The 23480-nt window shown below is 44.1% G+C and overlaps 2 protein-coding genes across 5 annotated transcripts in view; one reads left to right on the top strand and one right to left on the bottom strand.

Moving 5' to 3' along the window:
• The window catches only part of SLC4A8 (solute carrier family 4 member 8), a 100454-nt gene that overhangs the window by 35153 nt on the left and 41821 nt on the right, over positions 1-23480 (top strand). For 2 of the 4 annotated variants that reach the window (XM_060166196.1, XM_060166194.1), the window contains exons 5-13: positions 6799-6880; positions 12927-12966; positions 14488-14634; positions 15146-15281; positions 16897-17057; positions 19580-19768; positions 20794-20885; positions 21854-22011; positions 22910-22997. In XM_060166196.1, the coding sequence (XP_060022179.1) occupies positions 6806-6880; positions 12927-12966; positions 14488-14634; positions 15146-15281; positions 16897-17057; positions 19580-19768; positions 20794-20885; positions 21854-22011; positions 22910-22997 (1086 nt within the window). In that variant the 5' untranslated portion in view covers positions 6799-6805. Of the gene's footprint in view, positions 1-6798; positions 6881-12926; positions 12967-14487; positions 14635-15103; positions 15282-16896; positions 17058-19579; positions 19769-20793; positions 20886-21853; positions 22012-22909; positions 22998-23480 lie in introns of all 4 variants that reach the window. The other 2 variants (XM_060166197.1, XM_060166195.1) reach the window with 1 other exon arrangement.
• LOC132528893 (THO complex subunit 7 homolog) lies at positions 3259-4524 on the bottom strand. Its single transcript, XM_060165050.1, has one exon. It carries the CDS (start codon positions 4517-4519, stop codon positions 3896-3898), a length of 624 nt encoding a protein of 207 aa, XP_060021033.1. The 5' UTR covers positions 4520-4524; the 3' UTR covers positions 3259-3895.

Here is a 23480-nt window from a genome sequence, read left to right as displayed (position 1 = left end):
CATACACCCATCCAGTTGATTAAATTTCTGTTAGCACCTTATAGTTTTTTTAAATAGTTTTTTGAACCAGGATCCAATCAAGGGCCACACATTCACATTCAAGCCTGACCTTTCAAATGCTGTGGCTGATGGTGTTTGACAATGGCTCTGTTTTCTTTGGCAGGACAAAGAAAGTGGATGAACATTTATTCAGTGACTTTAGACTGTGATTAACCAGTCTAAACTAGGGAAACAAACAACAAGTTGATTTTCAACCTGAATATTTTAGATGATCGACCTTACTCTTTATATTTTGCTTTTATAGTCTTAGAGTCAAGAAATCAGTCATCCCTCCCTCTGCACCACAGCCCCGCTCCAGATTCCTGCTGTGTTCTATGCTGTGTGAGGTGTCTGTGGACAGTACTAAGCATTGTAATTAATTGGTCCCTGCCCTCCAGATATTACAAACCTGTGGGGAAGCCAACATGAAAAATTACTCGTATATACGTACATAGGTATACATATATGTGAAGTTTTATGAGGAAATATATGATCATATGAGAAAGAGTTAAAAAAACTAATAAATATTTACTCATCAAAATGTATTGGATACCCACCACATACTGGACATTGCACTAGGTGCTAGGTACATAGTGGTGAACATAAGACACAGTACCTACCCTCCTGTAACTTATAGGAGCACAGGCTACTTACAGTGGTAAGCTACTGTATTAGGCTCTAGGAGAACAAAAAGATGAAAATATGTGACTCCTGCTGTCAGGAAATTCACAGATAACAAATAAGTCTAAAATAAAGGTACGTTTTTTTCCACCTAAAAGTTATTCTTTAGAAAGGACTTGACTTATTTTATGAGAGTCTTTACAACTTAGCTGGAAGTGAAACTGACATGCTCTGGGAGATTGACTCAAAGCATCTATGGTAATGAGGAAAACATTGATGTTAAAGATGTATCTGACGATTTTGAATAACATTACTTTATAAAATGTGAGAAAAGTAGTATTTCTAAGTTAACATATTGTTTTATGTATCTGTAATCGTTTGTAAATATTTCAGTATGAATACTAAAAGATAAGGATTCTTTAAAAAAATAAGCATAGTACCACCTAAAGAGAAAATAATTTCTTTAATATCATAAAAGATAAACACTTCTGATTGTCTCAAATGTCATAACTTAAAAAATTACTTTATAAATAACTAAAAATTATTTTAGTTAGTTTAAATCAGTATTCAAATTAAGTCCACATACTGAGATTGGTTTGTTGTCTCTTTTAACCTATTGGTTTTGCCTTCCTCTCTCTCTTTCTCTTCTTGCAATTATTTATTTTAAAAAAGGTGGTGGGGAGAGGATTTGTTCTATAGCTATAGTTTTCCACAGTCTGGATTTTGCTGATTATACTCCTGTGGTATTTTTTTCCCACTGAACTCTGTTTCTTTGTATTTTCGGTAAATTGGTATTTGGATTTAGAGTCTTGATCAGATTCAGGGACAATTTATTTGGTGAGATTACTTCATGCGTGGTGATAAGGTCTCCCATTAGGAGGCACACAGTGTCTGGTTGTCTCTCTTTTTGTGATATTAGTGGCCTTGAAAATCAATGCAGTCCATTAGGGATTGCAAAATGGCGATGTTCTAATTCTAACATTCCTTCTTCATTTATTCTTTTCTATCATAAGAAACTTCTCTCATCTACTCTATGGTACCACTCTATGGTACAATTTAAATAGGAAAGTCGGGATAAATTTTTACCATTTTGCAAAATAATGAGTTGGTTTGCTAGTATTATCCTCCAATGTTGACCAATTAGCTAATTTTTAAAGTGACATGGTGAACTCATGGATTTAAACATATTTGATATATTCAACCTGTTACAGTTATTACCCTTACTGATGTTCACATTGTCCTGTTTTTGGCAAGGAACCTCTCTAAGTTGGATCCTGAGCCCTTTTGACACAACCCTCGTTGTCTTTGAATGTCTTTTAAGAGAAAATGGCATTTTAAGAGACCACAATCTAGGTGCTAATGATACTTATTACTATTGGCTGATCATTTTTTCTAGGCCTTTAGTCTGGACGGAGCTAGGAAATATAAATTTACAAATTTTAAAGCATTTAAAGATATATCATTGTTGATACTTCCAGTGCTTCCAATTCAAATTCAGGACTATGTGTCCTGCAACCGTATCTGCTTTCACACCTTCTGAGAACCCCAGGTCTCAATCACACTGAGAGTGCCAGAAAGTTCACATAATCACTCATTTATTTTATCTCACAGTACACAACAGTCTCAGAAAAATAACACCAACACTACAACCAACAATATGACAACTAAAAAGCAGTTTAAGATCTTTTCAAATGCTTTTTGTCCTTAGGATATATGTCACTGAGAACGTTCTTAGGATATATGTCACTAAGAACATTCAGTGAGTTATAACTTTATGGTATAAAGTTACTTGGAATAGTTATGCCATCAGTTTGGCACTTGTTTTCATTTTGTTTTTGATTCGTGGGAATTGCTTTTTAAAATGTAAAATTTTGGGTTTTTTAAAATTAATTAATTTTGTTTTAAAATTATGTAAAAAATGTGCAAAATAAGTTATCTTCAAAGAAATTTAGTTTCTATCCTTATCTTCTTTACCCCATTCCCTCCCTCCTCTGTAGGTAAAAACATCTTTTACGGCTCGCTCATTCTTCCTATGTATGTTTTTAAGTGTAAGCAGATGTTTTTATTCCAACACCCTTTGTTAGATAAAAGTTAGCAAATTAAACAGTTTCCTCCACCTTGCTTTTTATTTAGCTTTTAAATTTATTTATTTATTTATTGTTTTGCGGTACACGGGCCTGTGCACTGCCGCGGCCTCTCCCGTTGCAGAGCACAGGCTTCAGACGCGCAGGCCCAGGGCCATGGCTCACGGGCCCAGCCGCTCCACGGCATGTGGGATCTTCCCGGACCGGGGCACGAACCCGCGTCCCCTGCATCGGCAGGCAGACTCCCAACCACTGTGCCCCCAGGGAAGCCCCATCTTTTTAAGTTTTTTAAAGATACGAGTTTGTATTAAAATTACAAAAATGTAACATTATTAAGGTATGATTCATGCAAAGTGCCATGTTTCTGAACTAAAATAAATGGATAAGAATGGAACCTAAAGAAGTATTAGACAGTAATTCAATACTTAAGACAATTACAAGTGATTCAGATTTAGTTTAATTTTTCAAAAAGATCATGAAATCCTTTTTGCAAGACTCTTGAAAATGACTCCTACAGAACAAAACGATAGAGAGAAAACATCTCAACAAAACATTTAACAACCACATTGCTCAAGTATTAAGGACAGAGATCTAGAAAGTAATACATATTGATTTACTTTGCATCTTGTAATTACCTCTGCTATCAGTGCTTCTTACTATCATGGAAACTCTCCCACAATAAGCGTACATCACAAACATTTTGTACTTAATTTCACAAGGTCACAGCCCTCCTGAGAGCCTATTCATGGACTTCATTTTCAAAAGTGGTAACGATTTCCAGAAATTGACTCATTTTCTCATATACATCCTAGAAATGCCACCTTCTCACTATCTTCCACTTATTTTGTGACCAAAAACTACCTAGAATACCAACGAGCACTAACATATCTGGCTTGAAAACATTAAACATTTTTGGATGTTGCTTCCTATCTTTTAAGTACAAAAAAGGCATTTCAATAAAAACAAATATATAATGAAGTCATGTTCCTTTGTGTGAAGAAATATGAATGAACTGTGCATTAATATTTAAAGGCAAAGTAGTTCACTGCCAAAACTTTAAATGTCTCACTTTAAATGTCTCAAGAGCACAACAAATTCTGAACACACTAAGATCATGTTGCTACTTCAATATTCTTGGGAATGGTGAGTGGTCAGTTGGTCTGTGGTTTAGGATCAGTTTCCATGCTTGTTTCTTGAGCTGCTTCTACCTTTGCGGGCTTTTCATAATTTTCCGTTGTTTGATTAAGTTCATGGAGGACAGTAAGAAGAACGTAAAACTGTTTCCTTCTCAATTCCAGCGTATCTTCAACACCTTCTTTAATATGTGAAAGATGCTCTAATTCTTTACGCAGAGCCTCTAGTTCCTTTAATGTCTCACACCTGTCTGGATAATGGTGGATCACTTTTACCAATGCATCATATTCTTGGTGATTTTTTCGTATTCGTTTTGCTTGAAGAATTTGCCTTTTGCACTCAGCAATTTTTTCATGTGCTTCAGCAATGCTACATTCTATTTCTTTGTAAATTTTTTCATAATTTTCCATTTCTCTGAGATTCATATCATATACCCGCAAAGTTTTGCGCATTGAAAATTCACATTGGGACAGCGTGAGCAGCATACGTTGGTACTGGCTGTAGTCCTCTTCCTGGGATCCAGAGTAGCACCATTTAATGAAACTTTTCACTAGCAGATTAATTCTCCGATCATCTCCAGCGCCATCTCCATCAATTAGGAGACGCTTCCGTATGATTTCGTCGTCAGTCACGGACCCCATGGCGTGGGCGGCGGCGGCGGCGAAAGCTGAGGCGGCGGTTGGCGGCGGTTGGCGGGCGACGGAAGTCGAACTCCCACAATGCAGCGGGGTAAACAGTTATGGAGGCGGCGGCGCGTGCGACCGTCCGCTCACACGCCGCCGCCGCCGCCGCCGCCGGCGGCAGCGGCGACCCTGCGCACCCCGAACTCCCCAGGGGGCGGCCGTTCCACCTTGCTTTTCAAACTTAATATTATATCTTGGAGATTATTCCATGGTAGTAATAATATATAATTTAAAATATGCCTATAAAACTAAATTGATAAATAAAATACTGTAAATTGACATTTGACTATTTTAGCTACTTCCCTAAAAGTTTGGCCTCGAAAACTGTTCTTGAATCTTTTCATTGGGAAAATGGATTGCTTTATGTTCAGGGTTGCCTTATTTGGGAGCATAGGTGGGCAACTATAAAACAGTACAATTGGAACCGGAAGTTGGAAATTTGAGCAGGATCTACAAGGATGGTGAGGATTTGGGTGTGCTGGAGAGTTGGGGAAGGACCTGCTAGATGACCAGACAGTGTGGAATGTGTATGGTGCCTACGGGATCAGAGAGCCTGGCTAGAGCTGCAGGTTTGGTAAAGGAAATTGATTGTCAGGGAAATAATTATTTGAAATAATTCAGGATCTGGTGAGGGTCTTGATAAGGTAGATGCCATTATCTTTGTTCTTTTAACAAAGATTTATTGAGCACCTACTTTGTGAAAAGTCTGCAGGGTGCTGGGGAAACGGGGAAGAAAGATATGGTCTCTCCCTTAAGGAGCAGAGACATTTCATTACTAAGGAGAAATACAGTGTGCTGTGGGGGCATACTAATGGGAGGTAGTCAGGGAAGCCTTCTAAGGAAGTGCGTTTAGGCTGAGATCTATGGGATGATGAATAAGTGTTAGCTGCTGGTGATGGATGTGGGAGTAGCAGGGAGAGGGTGATAGTTCTAGGCCGAGGGGCAGCCCTCAGGGAAGAAAATGAGTGTGGTTCCATAACTGAAAAAATGTCCTCTGTGTTTGAAAGGGCTGGACAGTGGAGGATAGAGAGGATCAGAGATGAGAGTGAATTCGAGAGAAATTGCAAACGAGGACTTGATAAGAAAAAGGAACTGTTTCCTGGAAGGCATATGATAGGCACTCAATACGTGGAATGGATGAATAAATAAGCTTGAGATTTCAAATGTGGACTACGAAGTGATGGAGTCATGGGTAGGAGTAAATAAATGGGCACAGGGTACTAGTTTGGAAGGCAGATTAGTTGGGTTTTAGACACATGGATCTTGAGGCGTGACATTCTGGCCGTTTGTCAAATACCAATCCTCACAGCTTCAGGCTACTGTTGAAATTGTAAGGCTCAAGTGTGGGAAACAAAAGATAGAGTGCTTTTCCTTGGGAATTATGGTTAGAAGAAGGAGATGAGACTTAGGGTGGGACAGAGGAGAAGGGTGGAGAATTTCAAGGACAGAGTGGTAAACAGAGGTCAAGGACACCAGCTTGTACCAAATGAGACAATCTGGTTGACACCACTTGCAAAATGCCAACATGTTATACAGACATATGGGTGGAGTGGGGAGGGGTGGGAAAGGCACGGGATCTGCAGTCACAAGACCTGGACTCAGTCCTCGCTCTGCCTTTTACCATATTTCTGACCTTGGGCAGTAATTACTTAAAGTTTTCTGAGTATCCGGCTGCTTATTTATGAAATGAGAAAGAATGGCTGCCATGTTTACATCTCAGAGATATTGTGAGATTGAAATTAAAAATATCTGTATACTTGGGCTTCCCTGGTGGCGCAGTGGTTGAGAGTCCGCCTGCCGATGCAGGGGACACAGTTTCGTGCCCCGGTCTGGGAAGATCCCGCATGCCGCGGAGCGGCTGGGCCCGTGAGCCATGACCACTGAGCCTGCGCGTCTGGAGCCTGTGCTCCGCAACAGGAGAGGCCACAACAGTGAGAGGCCCGCGTACCGCAAAAAAAAAAAAAAAAAAGTAAAAATATCTGTAAACCATTGGGTTTTCCCCCTCAGTGTTGCATAAAGGGTGTGGCATACACACGGTACTTGAGTGAGTGCTTGTTTGTTTTTTTGGGGGGGCCGCGCAGCATGCGGGATCTTAGTCCCCCAACCAGGGGTCGAACCCATGCACCCTGCAGTGGAAGCGTGGAACCCTAACCACTGGATCGCCAGGGAATTCACTTGAATGAGTGTTTGAATGAATGTAGGGGTATTACTGTGGCTACTAATTTATGTTTCAACAGAGACCAGATGAAGAAGCTGTGGTGGATCAGGGTGGGACCAGTACAATTCTCAACATCCACTATGAGAAAGAAGAGTTGGAAGGTAAGCGCTGCTGTTCTGTGTACCGAGGGAAATCAGCAAGAGGCAGCCTGGCGTGGGAGGAGCAGCTTTGCCATCAGGAGACGTGGGTTGGAGTCCTAACTCTTCTTCACTAGCTGTGAGACCTTGGGAAAAAATCACTTAATTTCACTTAGCCTCATTTTCCTCATATGTTAAATAAAAGTAGGGATAATAATACCTGTCTCACTGTTAGGCTCTAGTAGACAGACAGCTTGTGAGACAGTACTTTCAGCACAGTAAAGTCCAATATAAATATTAATAAATGACCTATTCCTTGAGAATGTGAAACACTCAGATCAGTTTATTGATTCTTGATAACTGCTTGGAAATATAGATACAAATTTATACAAAAGAAAATAAAATACAAATAGTTTTAAAAACTCAGTTTGGCCATAAGACCCTGTTTTTACCCCATTTCCAATGTATGCTCTTCCCATTCTAACAATACCCATTTCTGCCTGGTGTTTTCATCTAAACAAGAAAAGGGAAAACACACACGCACCTATAACATATTTGGTGAGAGTTCACAGCATAGAGTTGTATAAAAACCCACTGAAGTGGAAGGGAAGGAAGAGGCCTTTTAATTGACCTGCTCTATCTAGTTTACCTTATCAAGGCTCTTCTTCCTTTCTCTCCTCTCCCACCCCCACTCCCCCCATGACCCTTTTGTGCTGTCCTTCTGCTTTCCTTTTTCCCATGGAGCCTAGTTTCCTGATAATGATGGCAATGCTCAGTTTTATTAAAGAAAGGCTCGCGTCCTCTATAGCTTGAACGAGAACCCACATTTGGCTCAAAAGCCTTTGTGCAATCTCTGCAGCATCTCCTGCAACGTTGAAGGCTATGATGCAGTAACTTTCTAATGACTGAGACAGCACGTGAAGTGTCTCTCTGTACTGCTTGTTCCTGTGCTGGTTTTTTTTTTTTTCCATCAAAGTTGTACAGTCCCCAGAGAAAACTCGTCCTTTGGATGGGAGAGCCAAAGCTGTAGAGGCTGACTCATCCTCTGGGTCTGTTACTATGAGAACTTATGTGGGTGGCTCTGTGGAGGTCAGTGGAGTTCAGACATATCAAGGTCGAGCTTTCGAAGTTATTTTGACCAGATGGAAGAAGAGCCAGTGTGGGTTTCAGCAGTTGGGAGAAAGGGGAAGAAGGAGGAGTGTGGAGGTGGGAGGCTAACATTTGTTGAATGACCCTTGTGTGACAGGCATTCGATTAGGCACTTTGCACAAGTCGTCTTTTTAATTTTCACAGCAACCCAGGCAGGTAGGCATCATCCCTATCTTACGTGATGGGGAAACTGCTCAGGGTCATCTAGCCTAACAGCAGGTGAGGCTGGGATGGAATTCTGCTCTTTCCACTCTACCACACTGCCTGCAAGGGAGGACGGTACCCAGCATTAACCACCTAACCTCAGCTTCTTGCTCCATCATACGAACATTTTTATGTGTTGCCCCACCCCTCCTTCTGCCCTGATAATCCTATTGCCTCCCTACCGTCTCACTGTACCGTGGGGGTACTTTTACTTTTAGTTTAGTTGTCTGGGCCCATTAGACCTTTGCCCTCAGCAAAGAGGTAACCATTTATGAACACTCTTATCTACTTGGGAGTAGAATAATAAGACTGGGCAAACACTCTTGGATCCCGAGGACTGGGTTCCATCACAGAGGTCAGCTGAGTAATTGGCAGTAGGAGCATCTTCTCAATATGACATCATCTATTCCTTACGTAGTATCCATTTTCCTGTAAAAGAAGGCCGTCTGTGATGATGGCATTGCTAGGGGAAAACAGTCCTTTATACATAGACCTTTTGGAAAACTAGAATCTTATTTATGTTATAGCACTTAAAAAAAAAAAAGCACTACAGGCAACAGAGGACATGGAGTGCCCACGCCTCAGGCCTGATGTAGTTCTCAAGCAGCTCTGGAGACAAGAGGAAGTTGGGATTTGCTGGAGGATCGGCTATGCTGTGGGCCCCGCCCTGACTCATCCCGAGGGCAGCCCTAGGGCTCAGTGAGGCTGCACTCAGGGAAGTGCTGTCTCTTGAAGGCGTGGAATAAAATCAGTCCCACTCTGATGGAAGACAAGTAAATTGTTCTGTGTTCTGATTTGCCATGTGTGCCATGATACAAGGTTCTGCGGCAGCAGATAAAGCTCTGGGTCTTCCTTCCCCTTTGTTCTATACCCTCTACACCACGTGACATAAACCACTTTGAGAACTACTTCTGAGAGGTAGTCTCTGGACATTGTTAGAGACTTGTAAACATGGTTTTTTTTGCAAAAATTAATTCCATCAGCAGGAGAAGGTGCATTAAACCATAACATCGCTTTTTTTACATACATGGGAAGAATCAAAAGCAAACAGTAGGACAGATTTCCGAAGAGAAACTCGCAAAGAGCAATAGTCCATGATTGCTTCAGTGGGCTCTCCCAGTCCCAGAAGAACACCGAGCAGTGGCTTTAATTAGAGGAATGGCTTTTCCCGTCTTTTCTGGCAGGTCATTATTCCTGATTAACTACTAGACTAATGAATCCTAGAGTAAGTTTGGTACCTTCTAATAAGTTTTCAACAGAGGTAAGAGCCATTTGGCCTTAGTTATAAGTTGAAAAAAAAAGGCTTGCATGTGCTCCACATGTTAGACTCCCCCCGCGGTTCCTGACTTTGTGTCAACTTGAAGTCCAGGGGTTGGGACACCCGTCTGTCCGTGTGAGCTAGCAAGCTCTGCGCATGCTTAATAAACAGTGTGCTCGGAATGTACTCCGCCTCGGAAGGTCCAGGTTCCATCTGCAGGGTGGGCTCCCCCTGTGATTTCTGTCCTGCTCTGCAAGGTTCCATCCCAGTTCGCTAATGATTGCTCTCTGTACGTGTGTGCATACTTATTTAAAAAATAAATTATAAAATTACATCTTCTAATAAGTTTTTACTAAATGAATACTTGTATTTGCACACAGTCCCCAGAGAGGAGATTTGACAATAACTGGAAAAAAGACTGGAAAGAAGGCAGAATTTAGGTGAGTAGGTAGGTAGATGAGGAGGATGAAGACTGTGTGGGCAGGAGAGCAGTTGAAAGGCCAGCAAAGAGACCACAGGATTGGTTTAGTAAAGTCGTTGGGCTGCAGAATCCCGTTAGATGGACTGGATTTTATTGGTACTGTATTCATTTCCCAGTGTCTATTTGTTTGTCTTCTTTTTTGATTTCACTCAGAATATCCAAGTCCCTGCTTCCAAGTCTCCAGCCTAGAAACTGATGCCTAGTTTTCTGATAACCACTCGGTCATTCTTAGCTCTGTGTCCTGCTGGGGCTTGTTTTCATTTTTGCCTGTCTCTCTGGTGTTTTCAAAAGGCAGGTGCTGTGGTTGGCTAATGTTTGTGGGAACTGATTGGACCACAAAAATTTCTTAGAGAAGGAAAAGTCTTCCTTGGTAACTCTTTCCAAAAGTCCCCTTATCCAGGAACTCTTCCTGGAATAAGCTCTCCATCCTCAGGCTGGCTAGGCCCTTCTCAATCATCCCATGCCCTGGTGAGTATTTCATCCACTCGAAACACATTCACTTTGGTTACATGTTCCTGTTGTGACCCCTTTCAGATCAGAGGCCTTCTTAGTTCAGGTTGTGTACTGCTGAGGGGATCCTAAGGGGTTATGTTCCTGCTGGAGGCATCTAGGAGGTATTCCATTTTCTGAATATTTGTGTGGTAATGACCACGTGGAAAATACTGTGCTTTGTTATGTGAGGGATTCCAGGAGGAAGAAGGTCTGACCTGGGACTTGGAGGAGCTTGCAGATGAATAGCGGGAGAAAGACTGATAGATGCCTAACTTTAATGCAAGGCATAAGATAAGTTCATAAGAGAATGCTAGCCAAGGACTCAGGGTTGACAGGAAGGAGGCAGCACCTCTGATCAGGGGGATCAGCAAGAATACCAAGAAGGAAGGTGCACTTGCAATGGATCTTGAAGGAGGGAGGCAAGTCGGCGTCCGAAAGCATTGGTGCATCTGTGGAAGAGCAGTTTGGTTTAGGTGGAGCGGAGTGTGAGGTGAGGGTGAAAGCGTCAGCTGAGGCCATAAGGATGAGACGGAGTCAAAACCAGGCTGTGGGGCTTCCCTGGTGGTGCAGTGGTTTGAGAGCCTGCCTGCCGATGCAGGGGACGTGGGTTCGAGCCCTGGTCTGGGAAGATCCCACATGCCGTGGAGCAGCTGGGCCCATGCGCCACAACTACTGAGCCTGTGCTCTAGAGCACGTGAGCCACAACTACTGAGCCCGCGTGCCACAGCTACGGAAGCCCGCGTGCCTAGAGCCCGTGCTTCGCAGCAGGAGAGGCCACCGCAATGAGAAGCCCGCGCACCGCAACTAAGAGTAGCTCCTGCTTGCTGCAACTAGAGAAAGCCCGCGAGCAGCAGTGAAGACCCAGTGCAGCCCAAAATAAATAAATAAAATAAAATAATTTATTAAAAAAAACCACCAGGCTATTCTCGTGTTGTTGGTATAGATGCAGAAGGTGTACATCTCTAGATTTTTTCCCCCCAGAACATTTATTTGGTGTGAGCATGTGTGGGATTTCCACTTTGATCTCTCTTGAGATGATCACTCAGTTCTTTTAGAGAGCTTTCCCTTTGTTTCCCTGTTGAATGTATAATTGGTTCTAGAGGAAGAAAAAACTAGAAAGGAGGCTGGGGCCCGAGCATGCTGGAGCATGAAGGGTCCCGACTATAAGAGTGAGCTGTGATCAGAGCAGTGCTTCCGGAGGATTTGTTTGTAGGATCGAATTGGTGGGGGAGGCAGGAAGGAGGCCCCTGCTGTTGTCAAAGTGGGAGGAGAGAAAGACTTGACATCTCTAATCTATGGGATGGAGTGCTGAGGGGCAAGGTGGAAATCCAAGGTAATGCTGAGGTTTCAAGCCTGGACAGTTGAGAGAATGCCATGAACAGAAACATGGAAGAAGCGAGTATGAGTCTGATTTCAGATGGAGGATGGTGAGTTTGCTTTGGAACATATTGAGTCACTGGAGATAAAGATTTGGGGATCATTTGCAGAAGTAAACTTTGAAATCAGGAGAGCAAATATCACTAAAAAGAGAGAAGAAAGGGACCAAGGACAGAAACCTGGGGAACCTTCCTTTGGTGGATTGTGGTAAGGCTGGAGAAGCAGTCAGAGGAGTGCAAGTGAGCCAGGGAAGGCCGTGGTACAGGTATGGGAGAAGCCCAGACCACCAAGGGGAGGAAGTAGTCAAGGGATGGGGCTGCCGCCTGGAGCATGGTGGGCTCTCCAGAGAGTCTTTTGAATTGAACTGAGAGAGACGTCAGATGATAGAGGTTTGGTGATTTAGTGGCTTTGGCGTCCCTGATGAGGGCAGTTTCAGTGGAGAGCGGCCACGTGCAGAGGCTGTGGAACAAGGGGATGGTGAGGAAAGGGAGCTAGGTCGGCACACTGTTCTTGAACATGACTTAATGGAGAAGGGAAGGGGACAGGCAGAGACTTGGGAGAATAGCACTGCACTGGGAACATTTCTTTTTTATTTTTATTTTAAAATATTTATTTATTGAATGAAGGATTCTTTAAATTGTTATAGTGTGCAAAAGTTTCACACACATGATTTCGTATAATCCCATAATAACCCTTTTTTCTCCCTACTCCTATATTGCCTATCCCTCCTCCCCGCCCCCCCACCACTGGTAACCACTGGTTTGTTCTCTGTATCTGTGAGCCTGCTTCTTTTTTGTTTTATTCACTAGTTCGTTGCATTTTTTAGATTCCACCAATAAGCGATATTATAGAGTATTTGTCTTTTTCTGTCTGATTTATTTCACTTAGCATAATGCCCTCCAAGTCCTTCCATGTTGCTGCAGATGGCATTATTTCATTCTTTCTATGGCTGAGTAGTATCCCATGGTATATATGTACCACATCTTCTTCATCCATTCATCAGTTAATGGACGCTCAGTTTGCTTCCATATTTTGGCTATTGCAAATAATGCTGCTGTGAACATTGGGGTACATGTATCTTTTCGAATTAGTATTTTTGTGTTTTTCAGATCTATACCCAGGAGTGGAATTGCTGGGTCATATCATATGGTAGGAATATTTCCTTTTTAGGTAAGAGGGACTTGAGAAACCCGTGGAAGGGATGGATGGAAAGGAGAGACTGAGGATAACTGATGAAGTGGGACCCAGTGGGGTGGAAGGCGGTGCTCATTAGCCTGGAAAAGAGGAAAAGCTGGAGGAGGAAAGTGAGCCTGACTGAGAATGGAGGGAGTTCCCAGGACAGGGCCTGTCTTTTCAGTACAATATGAAGCAAGGTCACCTGCTCAGAGGAAGTGTGGGTGCGGTTGTCGATTTGAAGACAGTGACTAAAGACTGTAACAGCTCCTGTGGTGGAAGATGTGCGGGGGCAGCCTGAGATCCAGAGTGTCGAGCAGCAGTAACTGGGCAGAAATGGGGGAAGATCACTGCTCTGTGTATCCAGGTGTAGCAGCCCTGCAGCTACTGCTTCTGGGCTCCAGGCTCACCAGGAAGACCGGGGAAACCAGGTGGAGGTGAGAGAGGCCTGGAAGTCAGGCACAAAACAAAATAATGTTTATGGATGGAATGAGAGAGTAGGAAGGAGGAACTAGAGAGGAACACTATGGGATCACTTACTTTCTTGTGTTCCCCTCTTTTTGTAAAATATTTAATATCTCTCCCTCATGCTCCCAGCCTTATGCCCCTTATGATTTGTAACTAGTCTCTCACCGCTCTTCTAGATGGTGCAGAAAAAATATAATGGAAACTGATCCTGGAATTTACTGGCTGCTAAAATTGATTCCAGGCATCGTGTTAAGCATTTTACGTACATTTCTTATTTGCTTCTCACAAAAATCTTCTGAGTTTAAAGAATAAGCTTCAGTATTCCTTTTTAAAGACAGTCACAGAGGGCTTCCCTGGTGGCGCAGTGGTTGAGAGTCCGCCTGCCAATGCAGGGGACACGGGTTCGTGCCCTGGTCCGGGAGGATCCCACATGCCGCGGAGCGGCTGAGCCCGTGAGCCATGGCCGTTGAGCCTGCGCGTCCGGAGCCTGTGCTCCGCGACAGGAGAGGCTACAACAGTGAGAGGCCTGCGTACCGCAAAAAAAAAAAAAAAAAAAAAAAAAAAAGACACAGAGAGATTAGATAACTTGTTGAGGGTCACACGGCTAGTGAATTTGGACCCGGGCAGGTTGACCTGAGCGCTTAACCACTTTCTCAAATGGAAGTGGCCTCCCTGCCGAGACCTGCTGTAGGTGTCATGGTGTGACTGCATCACGTTTTATCAATTGCTCAAATCGTTGTAGTAGCAACAACTAGCGTTTGTTTTGGACTCTACAGTTTGCAAATCATGTTCACGCCCATTATTTCCTTTGATCTTAACAACATTCCTGTGAGGTTTGCAGCCACGTACAGGACTGAGACCTTCAACTCCCCCATCTCTACAGCTTCAGTCCTGGAGGTCTTTGAAGTTTTGTCATTACAGCGTTGTGACCAGGCCAAAGGACTGTACTCTTTTTCTTCTCCCCTCTCATGTATACTAGCCTCCTTTTCCTGAAGGAGTTCTCTCCACAGACCTTCTGCTTCTTTTCAGGTCATAGGACTCTGTACGTGGGGGTCCGGATGCCGCTGGGCCGGCAGAGCCATCGGCACCACCGAACCCATGGCCAGAAGCATCGGAGACGAGGGCGGGGCAAGGGAGCCAGCCAGGGGGAGGAAGGCCCCGAGGCCCTGGCCCATGGTAACACCTCGGGAGGGAGGGCGGGTGGGTGTCCACGCGGGGAGGCCTGGTGAGGCCGAAGGGGTGTGGGATGGACGTGGAGCAGGGGGTGGGCTTGACTCTCTTCCATAGACTTTCCCCAGCTTGCTTCCAGGAAGAAGAAATGCCTCTGAGCATCAAAAGTATCTTCCTGAAAACTTCACAGTTCAGGCCCCCCCAAATCAATATCATAGAAGGTGAAATCATTTGCTAGAGGATTAGCCATTCTTTTTGATCAAATTCATCAGATTTCTAGTTTCTCACGGGTTTTCTTCAAATGGTCTTATTAATAATTTTTTTCCTCCTATGAAACGGCTTCCAAAGCATAGCTTTTTTTCTGGGAATAAAGAAATCTTTTTGACCGGAGTTCAGGATTATCTTGTGTATGTTCCTGAAGTTGTGAGGCCCCCCAGGTGCGCTGAGTGTGGCAGGATGCTATTTCTGTTGTAAGCTGAGGCTGGGAGCAGACCTTTCTCCGTGGCTGATTTTCCAGACACGCCATCTCAGCGTGTTCAGTTCATTCTTGGCACTGAGGAGGACGAAGAGCATGTGCCTCACGAGCTGTTCACAGAACTGGATGAGATCTGCCTGAAAGAGGGAGAAGATGCCGAGTGGAAGGAGACAGCCAGGTGAGGCCTTAAGATCGCCTGGGCCCAGATTCGCTTGGGCAGACAAACGTGTGCCTTTCCGTGAGTGACAGGCCTGCCTGCCTTTTATTTCTTCACGGGAGACATGACGACTGACATGGGGACTGATGTTCTAGGGTCCTCTGGGGGAAGCCTTGATGCTGGCCTCTTGGTCACGTCTGTGGTAATACCTATGTCAGTTGACCTTGAGCCCGGGATTGGTGACGGAAACACAGAACGTTAAGGGGGTCCTCGCTTACTAGCTCCTGGGCTCTTGACATTAAAGGTCTGGCTTATAAGATGCCTGAGGGGGCCGCCTTGGTTTAGACCTCGCCCAGCAGACATAGCGTAGGTCCAGCCTTTTCCTGCGCATGAACCATAGCATCGTTTGGGTTTTAATTCACTGGAAATTCCAGAATTTTTGAGACATCCTATTGGACAGTCCAACTTCACAGACACCTTTGGGATTATAGCCAGCCCGACAGTAGGCCTCCCTGGATTAGTTGTAGAGTGACTATGCTTGTCTAAGGCCCAAACCCCAGAAGAGCCCTCAGATTGACCAGGGCCATGTCTAGAGCTCCTGCAGTGACTGACAAGTGAGGCTTCTGGGTGATACAAAGCCGGTGTGCCTGAGCCTCGGGGAAGAAGGTAAGGTGGGTAACCAGCGAAGCGTGGCTCCACCTCTCATTGGAACAGCGCTTCCTGGATACCTGCTGTATCCGTGGGTGTGTTTCCTGGGTAGAGAGGATTAAACAGGCCAGTCAGCCTGGTACCAAGCAAGGAGGGAATTAGCCTTGTCATTCTGCCTTTGCCAACGTCTGAAAGTCACACAGATAGGCTTTTTATTTTTTTTAATTAATTAATTAATTTATGGCTGCGTTGGGTCTTCACTGCTGCGCGCTGGCCTTCTCTAGTTGTGGCAAGCGAGGGTTACTCTTCGTTGCGGTGCGGGGACTTCTTGTTGCGGTGGCGTCTCTTGTTGTGGAGCACGGGCTCTAGGCGCGCGGGCTTCAGTAGTTGCGGCTCGCGGCCTCTAGAGCACAGGTTCAGTAGTTGTGGCACACGGGCTTAGTTGCTCCGCGGCATGTGGGATCTTCCCGGACCAGGGTTTGAACCCGTGTCCCCTGCATTGACAGGCGGATTCTTAACCACTGCGGCACCAGGGAAGTCCCAGATAGGCTTTTTAAAAAGATAAATATATCATTTTTAATGTGATTTGTCAACGTATCCAGATGATATAGATTAGATCTGTTATTTTTTTAATTGCATAGGCAATGCATGCTCACTAGAGAAAGTTAGAAAGTAAAGATAAGCAAAAAGAAGATGAACATTACGTGAAATCCTACCAAGCCAGGGATAATGAGGAATATAACATTTGATGTCTTATACATGTGTGTATTTGTATTTTAAAATTTTTCTTTAAAGAAAAATGGAATCAGTTTTGCACTGTTTTATAACCTACTTTGTTCACTTACAAGTGTACCCTGAACGTATAGATTAGATTACAGTGTTCAATATGATTATTTGGGTATCTTTCTTTGTGGCTTATGTTAAAAACTCTCTCCTGAAAATTCCTCATTTTCTGTCTTTAACATCTGGTTGTTTGTAATGCTTCCAGGTGGTTGAAGTTTGAAGAAGATGTTGAGGATGGGGGAGAGCGCTGGAGCAAGCCTTACGTCGCAACCCTTTCACTGCACAGTCTCTTTGAGCTAAGGAGCTGCCTTATTAACGGAACGGTCCTTCTCGATATGCATGCAAACAGCATAGAAGAAATCTCAGGTAAGTTTAGGTGAGAGAAAACAGAGGAATGTTTGTGTCAATTAGGAAGAGTGGTGTAGAGGAAAGAAGAAAGTAGCTGTGTGTCCTTGGGCAAGTCACTTACCTTCCCGACCTCAGCGCCCTCAGCTATGGGATGGGTTTCAAACTAAGAAACTACCCTACCTATTCCACAGGCTTATTATGGGATACAAATGACATGGTGTGAAGTCTTCCATTTGCCTGTTCATTTGGCAGACGTTTATTTTGTATCTATTAATGCTTGATAATGTGCTAGGCACAGGGGAATGAAGATAAGATACAATTTCTGTCCTCAAGGAGCTCCCCTTCTAGTGGGGAAAATAGCCATGGGTGCAAGAAAAGAGCTCTGGTTTGGTAATAATTAGAGAAAGGGGCAACTGGGAGTTGTGCAGAGAAAAGGGGGTTAGAGTGAAAGAAAGATTTTAAAATATGGCAGCTAGGGAAGACACGTATGAAGTTGAGCCAGAGTACCCCCACTTCTTCAGCAAGACATGAAGGGGAGATGTCTGATGGAGTTGCCTGGTACAGGTGAGTGTAAGTTACTATGTTTTAGGAATGGAGTTTGATAAACACCTGGGTGCATGTGAGGATTTTCCTCAGCTTGGCTTTGTTTGGCTGGACAGGTTACATAAAGATTTCTCCAAACTTTTCTCCATTTCAAGTATCCAAGTAATTCTGCCTCTCTGGGATCACATGGGGACCCAGGGAGGGGTCAGTACTGATGGGATCTGGTGTCACCTCCGAAGGCCCTAAGGGAAAGTTATTCCATGCTTCTTCCAGTTTCTAGTGGCTCTAGGTGTCCCTTAGCTCATGAGTGCATAACTCCAATCTGCCTCTGTCTTCACCTGGACTTCTTATCTGTGTCTCTCTCATAAGGATATCTGTCAGTATCATCCAAGATGCTCTCATCTTGAGATCCTTAGTTACATCTGGGAAGACCCTTTCCACAAATAAGATCATGCTCACAGATTCTGGGGGGTTAGTACATAGACGTATCTTTTGTGGGGGAGGCGCCGTTCTACCCACTACGGAAGCCAAGAGAGGAGAGAGTTTCAATTCATCAGTGTCAGATGCTGTAGAGAGGTCAGGTTAGGTAAGGACCAGAGACATCTGCCAGATTTAGCAACTGGAAGGTTGTTGATGATTTTATTAAAAGCAATTTCATTGAGGCAGCCAAATTGCAGGGGGTGAGGAATTTTTCTTTTGAGAACTTTAAGAGATAGGGGAGAGAGATAGAGAGAAAGAGAAAGAGAGGGAGAGAGGAGGCAGTAGATAATGGGAGACCTGGGGTGGACATTCTCCTTCTTTTTTTTTTTTTCTAAGATGAAGGATCCTGAGGCATGTTTATAATATGGGGCAAGGAACCAATCAATATAAAGGTTAAAGACAGAGAAACCTGGATCTTCCACTTAATATTTGAAACAGATTTTCTTTATTTACTGCTTCCAGCACTTGGATAGTCATGGATGGAGTTGGAGTTGAAGATAGGTTGGAGTTTTGGGGAGGTGGGGGAATGGGTATGTAGGGTTGAAGTAGAACTGCTGTGGTTCTTCCCATCAGGTACCTGAGGTATTCGTGTTAGTGATAAGGATGAGTAAACAGTCTCAAGTGTTTACTGTGAATGAGCACTTTATACGTCTCATTAATTTTTTATAACAGTCTTCTAAGGTAGGTGATAATATTAGCTCCATATTACAGATGAGGAAACTGAGGTACAGAGAGGTTATCACACAGAAAGTGGTAGAAGTGGGATAACTGTGGACCTTTAGCGCTAGAACCCATGCTGTTAACTGCTGTGCTAGTAGCCTCTCAGTAGCAGGTATTGGGATTTTTTCCCCCTCAGTTCTGCCAGGCTTGGCAGGTAAAGGTTGATGCTTGGTGGTAATCACGTGGGGTACTTAATCAAGAACAACTTAATGATTCTTGGAAGTTCCACTTTTACGTAGTCATTTGGAGTTATACAGTTATAGTTTCTCTTGACAATCACAGCAATGTTAAAATCTCTGAGAAAGGGAACGTAGAGGAACTTTGGCAGATGACAGAACAAAATGGTAATACTGTGGATTTTTGAGTCAGACAGTCTTGGGTTTGACTCCCAGCTGTGCACCTTACTAGATGTGAAACCTTGGGGAATTTTGTAATGTTCGGGCCTCAGTTTCCTGATCTGTAAAAATTGTTATAATGCCACCTAGTTTTCAGGTTTTTATAAGGATTAGATTAGATAATTATGTAAAAAGTTCAGAGTGTCGTTCCTGGCACATGTTAAATGCTCAATAGTTTCCATTTCTAATAATAATGATTTGTTACGTGAATAACGTATAATGTGTCACAGCTGCTATCATCAAATAGCTCTTTCAGGCACTGAAGCGGAGACTGTACATCACTGACCCTGGTAGAACTGCCTCTCCTACTCCTTGTCCCTTGCCCCTCACCCCACTTGACCTTGGTCTCTTTGGGTTCACTGACCATCAGTTTGAGTGTTCATGTTAGCACCTGCTTTCCAGACCTGATCCTGGGCCAGCAGGAACTGTTCAGTGACCTGAATGACAGCATGAGGGTTAAAGTACGGGAAGCCCTTCTCAAAAAGCATCATCATCAGAATGAAAAGAAGAGAAATAACCTCATCCCCATTGTTCGCTCCTTTGCTGAGGTTGGCAAGAAACAGTCTGATCCACATTCAATGGATAAACATGGTAAGATTATTAGGAGTAACTGTTTTCTCTTTTGATTAATAAGACATTTAGGAACTAGTTGGAGATGCTAAGTTACTAGAGGGTAGGGGCTGTATTTCTCTAATATGCTTTCATGCTCACTTAGACACAGTCCTTTTTGGTGGATAGGCACGGTGGGTGGCTGGGGCTGGTGACGGTCATCTCTTGTGGCACTAGGGATGCATGCCTCAGATAGATCTCAGTGGACCCCGGGGGAGAAGATGGTGCCCCAGAATGGCCTCAGAACTGATGTGGCTTTGGGGAGGTAGCCACATTAGGGATAATTCGGGGCCAGAGAAGTTCCACTGGAGCTTTTTAGAAGTAAACCAATGTCTTAGATTAGGGAGGCAAAATGCAGTAGTGTCAACTCCTGAGTCAGATTTCCAGCCTGGAGATTCTGACTTCACCTTTTGCAAAGTGTGTGACCTTGGGCAACCTCGGAAACCTCTTTAAGTCTTACATTCTCCTCTGTAGAATAAGGATAATAGCGAGATCTGCTTCCTCAGTCTACAGTGAGGCTTCAGTAAATTAATCCATGTAAAGCCCTGGAGCCAGGTGCCTGGTAGGTTGTAAACATTCAGTGAATTTCAGCTGCTGACTAGTTTCCTTTTCTGAGGCCTCATCTATGCTGGTCTCCTTGTCCCCACGTTTACTGAATCACAGTGTGCAGGGGATGTGCCTGGGAGTCTAAGTTTTTGCAAAGTTCTCCCTAGGACTTTATGGTATGCACTCCTGGTTAAGGATTACTGCCTTTAATAGAGGAAGAAAAGAGGATCACAGATGGTTCAGGAAGAGGGTGCAGGAGTAGGAAGACCTCTGTTCCTCCCTTTACTGCTAACTGGTAGGTAAGGAGATAGGTGTGTGTGGGTCCTTGCTTCATAGTCATTTGGACCACTTCTCTGTGTGGACTTTGCAGGAGATAGTCATAGCCAGCTGATGATGGACGGGGCGTGTCAAAGGGGGAAAGGACAGGACTCGGAGAATTCTGTTTGATTTTCTCCAAATAGGTCAGACTGTGTCTCCTCAGTCCGTTCCAACTACAAGTCTTGAAGTAAAAAATGGAATGAATTGTGAACACAGTCCCGTGGACTTAAGCAAGGTGAGCAGAGACGTGGAAGTTGGCTTACAGGCCTAAGCAGATCTCTAGTGGAACCCAGAGTCTCATTGCTGGAAGCTGGATAAGCTTTGGCATTTCAACACCCCTTCTCCAGGACCAGAGCCCCTTCTGCAGAAAAGGAGGCCCATCTATCTGCTCGTGTCTTCTTCCTTCTCCAGCCCAGACCTCTCTGACTCATCAGCTTGTTCCCCAGATTCAACATGCTGAAACCCACTAGCCACTAGTAATCCTCCCTGCCACACACCTCCTGGTGTTTCAGAACTATTTTCTGATACCTGCTCTTCAGTAGCTCCTTCTTAGCCTCCAAGGGTTCTGCAGAAGCAGTATCTTTGCTACTGTCTCCTAAAACTACTGTGTGGTTGAAACTCTTCTTGGGGACTGTGGCTTGGTGTCCGAGGCCTCCCGCGGGAGCAGGGCCCCCTGCAGCTTCCGGCTCAAACCGTGATCTCCCTGCCGCCGGCCTCTCCTTGCTCTGGTCTCTCCCCGACGCTGTCCTTCCAAAATGCAGACAGTGTCATGTCACTTCTCAGCTCATAAGGCTCCCTGAAACCTCCGACAAAGCATTCCAGTATTTTCAAATGGAAACAATTTGACCTGGAGCTTCAAAAACATTCTTCTTTGGGGAGGCATGGTGTAATGGAATTCAAATCAGAGCCCCTGGATTTAAATTCTCGTAGAAGCTCTGTCGTCCTGGGCAAGTCAACTTCACTTCTCTGGGTCTCAGTGGCTCCATTCATTTTTTAAAATAAAAAGTGAGGCTAATTAGACCTTACAGAGGTAAGGTCTAATCCTTGTAAGGATAGGTAAGGTCTAATCCTTGTAAGGATCAAGTGAAGTAGTATGAGAAAACGTGTTAAATCAAAAATGATTTTTGAATGTCAGTTATGAGGAGGGTGATGGATGCGTGAGGTGATGGCTCCCACACTGTCAGGGGGTTCTTGGATTTTCAGGTCGACCTTCATTTCATGAAGAAAATTCCCACTGGGGCAGAGGCCTCGAATGTCCTGGTTGGAGAGGTGGACTCTCTGGGCCGCCCCGTTGTCGCCTTTGTGAGGCTGTCTCCGGCAGTCCTTCTCTCGGGCCTGACAGAAGTGCCCATCCCAACAAGGTAAAGACCTGGACCGCAAAGCTCAGTGCGTTCCATCTGGTGTGCAGGTTTGTGTGTGCTCTGGTGGAAGAAACCAGCTAATGCCAAAATGGAGGATTAATTAATTTGGGGAATGCTGTTTAAAATTCAGCAATGATCTCAGAAAACTGGTGTATGTTTGATCAACCTCTGTGCGGAAGAATTGTAAGACTTTTAAGGCTCTGACGGTTCAGTTTCTATGACCTTGGAAATGGAGAACCAAAGAGTGTTCAAGGGCCACTTGCTTGCTGGGATGGGAAGCCTGTCTTGCTCTCCCTGTTCTGCCAAGCTGTATCCCAGGGAAACGTCTCTGACCAAAGGTATTGATGTCTCTTTCCACAGTTCCGGCAGGATTTGTTTGGTTTGCAAGTATGTCCACATTTGTTCAAAAGGCTATTCATGCGCTCTGAAGGTGGTGATTCAGGTGATTCAGGGCCCCATTAATTACAGAGTATTCAGATGTCCGGGACACAATTTAGACTCCTCTACAGGGCTTGATCATTTCAACTGCTTTTTCCCTCTCCTCTCCCCATCATTTTCTTATTAGAGCAATGAATGAGATTCAGATAACCCTGAATTTGCACTACAATGCCATGTTTTGAAAAAGTGTCCTTCCTATAGTAAGGAATTGTGTCTATGGAAACCCTGAGAATTATAACCACATTATTGAATGAGTTGTACAGGTGGCTTCCAATGCCTACAGTGGAGCTATTAGGTCAAGGCTACTCGTGTTGCTCTGTCATTAGTCTGTCTCCTTTTATTGAAGGTACTGTGGTGATTTCTGTTTGATAGGAAAGAGAAATGTTCTGCTGTTTAGAGAGGAAAGATGCCACTTCTTTATATTTACTTACATAATTTAATCCTTTTCGTGTGTTGCCAGATTTTTGTTTATCCTACTGGGTCCAGTAGGGAAAGGTCAGCAGTACCATGAGATTGGCAGATCCATGGCCACCATCATGACAGATGAGGTATGCACACCCCTTCTGCTTTTCATGCATTCGTCTTGTAAATGTTTATTGAGCATTTACTCTGTGCCAGGCATTGTGCTAGTCATTGGGGATAAAATAATTATAATCGTGATGTTTGCTGGAAAGCAGTACAGGTCACGTCTCTGAGGACCAAGCCCTCTGGGGGATTTTTCTTCCTCTGTCATCTCTCGCTTTTTGAATAATCAAGGATGCAGAGAAATCTTTCTCTGGAAAAATTATTTTTGCCAAGCAGGATACCTAGAGAGAAAGATATTAAGGCTGACTTAACTTTCTAGATCTAGAAGATGGTTAATTAAATACATCCAAGCTATTTACATAAAGAAACCTCACCCCCATTTCACGTAAATGAGACCAGTTAGTATAAAGGTCAGGGGGATGCTCTCGGGCACTGTCATGTGAATGTACCAGGGTGACTAGACGCTTCGGCTGCCGTGGTCCTGAACCCCCACTGCATCCCTGCTG

Source organism: Lagenorhynchus albirostris, chromosome 11 (assembly GCF_949774975.1).
Source record: "Lagenorhynchus albirostris chromosome 11, mLagAlb1.1, whole genome shotgun sequence".
Classification (NCBI taxonomy): domain Eukaryota; kingdom Metazoa; phylum Chordata; class Mammalia; order Artiodactyla; family Delphinidae; genus Lagenorhynchus; species Lagenorhynchus albirostris.
The sequence above is the reverse complement of the archived record's forward strand: the minus strand, read 5'-3'. Positions and strand labels throughout refer to the sequence as shown.

Bases quoted from the DNA above. Each gene is read 5' to 3' on its own strand.
- LOC132528893 (XM_060165050.1), bottom strand. From the start codon at position 4,519: ATGGGGTCCGTGACTGACGACGAAATCATACGGAAGCGTCTCCTAATT.